The sequence below is a fragment of the Lasioglossum baleicum genome, chromosome 10 (genome assembly GCF_051020765.1).
Source record: "Lasioglossum baleicum chromosome 10, iyLasBale1, whole genome shotgun sequence".
Classification (NCBI taxonomy): domain Eukaryota; kingdom Metazoa; phylum Arthropoda; class Insecta; order Hymenoptera; family Halictidae; genus Lasioglossum; species Lasioglossum baleicum.
In genome coordinates, this window is record NC_134938.1 from 17918130 (window position 1) to 17924398 (window position 6269).

At 34.0% G+C, this 6269-nt stretch overlaps 1 protein-coding gene across 1 annotated transcript in view; it reads left to right on the forward strand.

Moving 5' to 3' along the window:
* The window catches only part of Kal1 (anosmin-1 Kallmann syndrome 1), a 112585-nt gene extending 106576 nt beyond the window's left edge, over positions 1–6009 (forward strand). The window contains exon 9 of the mRNA XM_076431504.1: positions 3016–6009. Within this exon, the coding sequence (XP_076287619.1) occupies positions 3016–3261 (246 nt within the window). The 3' untranslated portion in view covers positions 3262–6009. The remainder of the gene's footprint in view (positions 1–3015) is intronic.
* The last annotated feature ends 260 nt before the right edge of the window (positions 6010–6269 follow it).

The following is a 6269-nucleotide window of genomic DNA, read 5'->3' on the forward strand; positions in this document are numbered from 1 at the left end:
TCGAACTCCGCTACATGCTGCCGAATAGTGAAAATTACGCCTCGAAAAGGCAAAAGTAGGCCATTTTAGACACCAAGCGCACTTGGTGGGTCTTTTATCTAGCGATTGTGACTACGTAGGGGCCCCAAATGTGCATCAGCCAGACGTGGTTTGAAAAGTACGGGACCCTTGCAAACTCGTGTACGTACAGTGGGTGTACAAAGTATTCGTACACCTTTTAAAAACTAATAACTTTTTTATACTTGTACCAAAGGACCTGATTTTTTATAATCAATTAGAAGCATTGGTTTACGAAATGATATGCAAAAAAAAATTTTCCAGAAATTTTTAATTTACAAGGTTACATGCAAAAATAAAAAATGGATTTTTAAAACTTTTTTATTGGGGCCCTTAAAAAAAATTTAAAATGTATGTTTAGTAGATCTAAAATAGTTACACACATGCTGAAAATTTCATCGAAATCGATTAACATACACGTGAGCTACAAGCGGTTAAAAATGGTGAAAATCGTAGTTTTATACGACTTTTGATCAATTTCTGCTTCAAATCCACAGAATCGTACATCTTTCGATGCGTGTCATTTTTTCCTACGTCAACCGATTTCGTTGAAATTTTCAGCATGTGTATAACTATTATAGATCTACGAAACATATATTTTAAATTTTCATTAGGGACCCAAATAAAAGAGTTTCAGAAAATGCTTTTTTTATTTTTGTATGTAACCTTGTAAATTATAATTTTTGGAAAATCTTTTTTGCATATCACTTCGTAAACCAATGCTCCTAATTGATTATAAAACATGAGGTTGTTTGATACAATTATAAAAAAGTTATTAGTTTTTAAAAGGTGTACGAACACTTTGTACACCCACTGTATATGTATCTAGCGGTGTGTAAGGGGGCCACCACACTCTCGCTCGACCAAGATCAAATTCGGACCGTCACCCTTAAAAACGTTGTAAATCGTTGAACTTTAAACACTTATAATCTCCTGGCTCAAATCTACTGGATAACATAGAAGAAAGGTAAAAATTTATAGGAGAAAAGCAAAAATTACTGTTTACGCAAGGAAAAGGTCAGCCATTCGAGGACGCACTACGAATACTTAATTTTTGATACTTGAATTTGTTTTGATACCAGTTAGAATATTAGGAAGTAAAGGATGTATGTTAACATTTAAAAAATTAACGTGACCTTCATTTTTTACATGAAAAAAAATTTGTTTTTAAGTTTCTATAACGATATTTGTAGGAAAGTAAATACCGATCAACTTTTATTGGTAACATTCTTTTGTCAGATCGTCAAAAATATGTATTTGGAAAGTGGTGGTAACAATGGTACTGATATTAAATAATTAATGGTAATGATATTAACATGTTGTACTGTACATATCATACATATGCTATAGCATATTATGCTATTAGTGTGCATATTAATATACTTAATATATGTATAAGTAAACTAAAAAATATATTAATTACAAAATTTCAGTTTCTAATTCTAGATCAGGCATGGCCAGAAATAGCATGCGTGCTAGGGATTCTCAAGGAATACCCCCACTTCTCCCGGCCGCGCGTCTCGCTCCCCGTAGCGGCCATAGTGCTCGGTGCAACTACAGCCGCCAAGGGGATTGACACGCGCGGCCGGGAGAAGTGGGAGTATTCCTTGAGAATCCCTAGCACGCATGCTATGTCTGGCCACGCCTGTTCTAGATTGTGGCATTTTTCTTATCAAAATGACACTAAACACGATATACAGTAAAGTCTCTTCGCCTACTCATTCCACTAGGGGGCATAGTCATTGTAATCCGATACCGGGTCGGATATACCGGTGTAAACCACTACTAATCCAATTACAAAACTTCGTTATTTTACATTATTTTTTATGGGACTTGCACCAACTTATTTGTGGCATTTTTCTGATTAAAATCACGCTAAACACGATATCATTTCAACTGTGTTTAGTGGTTTACTTGACGGTACGGAGTAACTTTACGACACACACCCTTCCATTCACCCTTTTGCAAATCAATTGCAACTTTTTGCAAATCAAATTGAACTTTTTGCAGATCATTTCAACCTTTTGGAAGTCAAATTGTTCCTTTTCTAAGTCAGATTCACCCTTTTGAAAGTCAATTTCACCCTTTTGCAAATCGATTTCAACCTTTTTCAAGTTTTGCTCTCCAAATTCACCCTTTTGCGAATCAATGTGAACCTTTCCAAGTCAAACAGACCCTTTCCAGTTCAAATTGACCCGCATGCAAGTGAAATTGATCCTTTTCCAAATCAAAGTGAGCATTTTGTTAGTAAAATTTAACCTTTTGCAAGTCAAACTGTACCTTTTACACATCAAATTGACCCTTTTGCAAGTCAAATTGAACCTTTTGCAAATCAATTTCACAAAAAGGTTTTGCAAAAGGGAGAATTTCGAGTGGAAACCTTGTAATAGGTTGAAATTGATCTTCAGTAGGTTGAAATAGTTTCTCAAATGGGTGAAATTGATTTACAAAAACAATGAAAGGTTGAAATCGATTTGCAGAGCCTATTAAACGATTGAAATGGATTTGCAAAAGGTTGAAAGAGATTTGAAAAAGGTTGAAATTGATTTGCAGAACATATAAAAAGATTGAAATTGAATGCAAAAGGTTCAATCGGATTTGCAAAAGTGTGAAAGTGATTAGCAAAAGGGTGAAATTGATTTGCGAAGGTTCAATTTGACTTGCAAAAGGTTGAAATTTATTTAAAAAACGGAAAATTGAACACACTATCTATTTGGTCTGCTTTTTTATATTCGGCGCGATGGATGAAGTCACAAAAAAATAGTGTCCTATTTCGATTCGATCTGTCACAACGCAGATCCGGGAGTTGACTTAGAATGGGACTTTACTGTACCTATAAACCACTGATAAAACGATTAATACCAATATACATGTATCATAGTAAAGCAGTATTTTAACGTTGATCGAAGTACAATAAATCGATGCAAAAATAAAATTGAATTATTCAATTATTTCCAGACACCGCATCTCGATATACATCTTCGAAGGGCGTGTATGTACAGTGTGAACGTTCGAAACATCGTCGACAACGAGAATGACAACGAGAACGACAAAGAACATGGCGTCAGCATTGAGTTCGTCTCTAGTGGATGTCAGAACGAGCATGATCAAAAAGGCAAGAAGCATTCCCACGGAAAGACGGTGCAATGCAAAAGCAAATCGTCTAGAAAGAAACGACAATACTCTGGCCCGCTTGTGATATAACTAGACTGCGGATCTTTATGCAAAAATAAAAAAATGTCTGCGACGATTCCAAGAAGCAGAGGCTAAATAAAAATTTCTTTCTTCTTTTAATTATTTCATTAAACTGAAACTAACACGTCGACGTTCTTAAATTTTTCAAGTATGTCCACTGATTTCAACTTTACGTACCAATTTTTGTTATAAATGCATAAAATCTGCAGTCTACACTCCGGGACAAAAAGATAGCACGCTTTAAAATTAATGTAATTTCTGTTTGTTAAACATCAGAAACGCAATCTTTTTTATACAGATATATTCAGTGTGCCTTTCTTAAGGGGGCCGGCGCACAGTGGGCTGGATCGAGAAATTTAGTGACATCTTGTTATAACTCTTGAACCATAAGAGATATCGGGATGAAATTTGCACTAAAATTCATTTAAAAAATAGTGAATTTTAACTGTAAACAAATAAATTTTTTTCTATTTTGTTAAACAATAATTGTTAATTAATTTTCATTGAATTTTTCTATTAAAATAAAATTGTTTAAGTAGAATCTTCCAAACTATTTTTTACTCTCTCTTACTAAATATGTATTTTATATTTACATTTCATACACGTAATGTTTTATAGAATACGTAAAATATAAATTCAAGAAATCTTTTTATAATCAACGCATACAAAATGTACTGAGGAGGTAAAAACGTCTCACAAGCGTGTAAAAAGATATTTTTTATAATAATTTATAATAATTATAAATAATTTTTCAATTTAATTGTTTTAAAATCATGTCTATTCTATATATTACGACGTTTGTTATTTCGTATTATTTCATGTATGTGTAATGTGTTTATAAAAGATGAAAATATCAACAAAAAGATAACAAATATAAAAGATAAGCCAATTATCTTACCAAAACGTTTTTAAATTGATGTTAACTGGTAAACTTTTGGTCAATTTGTTTAGTAGTAATAATAATAATAATAATAATAATAATAATTTGTTTATTTTGTCAATATGGATCACTGTGGTCTCTCCAAAGATTTTGTTTCAACCAAACGTAGATAGAACGGTGGATCTTAGTCAAAACCTTATCTGCAGCATAGCATAAACATCTCGCAACTCGATAATCTAAACAGTTCGCTAAAAGAGTTTCTCAATTGTTAACTATGATTCAATGATAGATGTACTTACCCAAAAACAGTGATACTCACTAAGAAAAACTAAGAAACTCTTAGTCTAGTTATATTATTACCGTTCATTATATTTTTAACAATAAATTTTTTTTTTATTTAATTAATTGTTAAAAATTACATACTTGTTTTAGGTAGGTACGAACTTTGAATGCAATTGCAAAAATATTCATATTTGAATGGTATTTAAGTACTATATGTGAGTTGCTATGCGTCAGGTGGCACGTCCCGATAACTTTAAACAATCATAATTTCCAATATCGGATCGGTTCGGATATGATTTTTGTGGGGATATGTAGAGGAAGGTCCAATGAAAATGATCTGACTTATCCGATTAGGTGCCGTTAGGTCCTCTAAAAGATACACCTTGCAAATTCTAAGAAAGTATATAGATTTTATTCATTTCATTAAATATTAATTTTTAATAGATTGCGAGTAACCATCCTCAACTAACAGCGTTAATTGTTACCGCAAAGGATTGTTTTTCATTTACACAAAAGACCCAGAAGAAATATTAAATAGGGTAATCAGGACACCTCGATGAAAAGAAGCAATTTTTCGCTGAAAAATACTGCATCCCAAATGTCTATCTTTGTGAATTTATATTAACTACAGTTTTTGTGAACAAACATTAATGTTTTCCGCTTCGATGTGGATGGACATTTAGGAAGCAATACGAATTTATTAGAAATCGATATGAGAAAGTCGATTCTTTCGTGAAATGTCACTAAATTTCTCGATCCAGCCCACTGTGCGGCGCGGCCGTGCAAGAGTGTGTGGGCACACGCACACATCGCTAAATTCGCATATACGTATATGCAATTACAAGGTTTACGACTTTTCGAAATTACGCTTCAGCATTGCAAGGAGTAGTTCAGAATTGGTCAATTATGATTCCTAAAAGTCAGATACAGGTCGGTACGGTGCCCAAAATGCATATTTTTACGTTATAGAGGAATAATTTGTAATATTCGGCGGAGACAAATAACAATACGGCCTGTCACAAACGACAATACAGCACCTCGAAGTTCCGAAATTTTGCACTAGTAGCATGACAATCTGGTTCCGAAATTTGACGGCTGGACGATACAAATGTTCCAATAGAATATGGCTGATAATGCAGGTCGTACGTTATACCGTTATACCGTTATTAGAATAATTTATAATATTCGGCAGATATATTGCCTGTCCAACACCACTGGTATTGGCCTGTCACGAGGCAACCGAAGTAAGCAAGACGTCAGAAGATAGCCGCTTCGCGTACCAGTGTTTTTGTTCAATAAATTTAGTGTTTGCATGGACGATGGACACTGTATTATCGATGGACAATATAATATCGACCTGCATTCTATTGGAACATTTGTAACGTCCAGCCGTCAAATTTCGGAACCAGATTGTCATGCTACTAGTGCAAAATTTCGGAACTTCGAGGTGCTGTATTGTCGTTTGTGACAGGTCGAATTGTTATTTGTCTCCGCCGAATATTACAAATTATTCCTCTATAACGTAAAAATATGCATTTTGGGCACCGTACCGACCTGTATCTGACTTTTAGGAATCATAATTGACCAATTCTGAACTACTCCTTGCAATGCTGAAGCGTAATTTCGAAAAGTCGTAAACCTTGTAATTGCATATACGTATATGCGAATTTAGCGATGTGTGCGTGTGCCCACACACTCTTGCACGGCCGCGCCGGCCCCCTTAACATACATATACGAAGGAAATGAAACGAAGCTTCGTTAACTCATCTATTTTACAAGTAACGTTAAGATTGAATTAAGCAGATATATTATTTGGTAAGTGTATAGTAACATGTATGAACTGCATATGTAACAT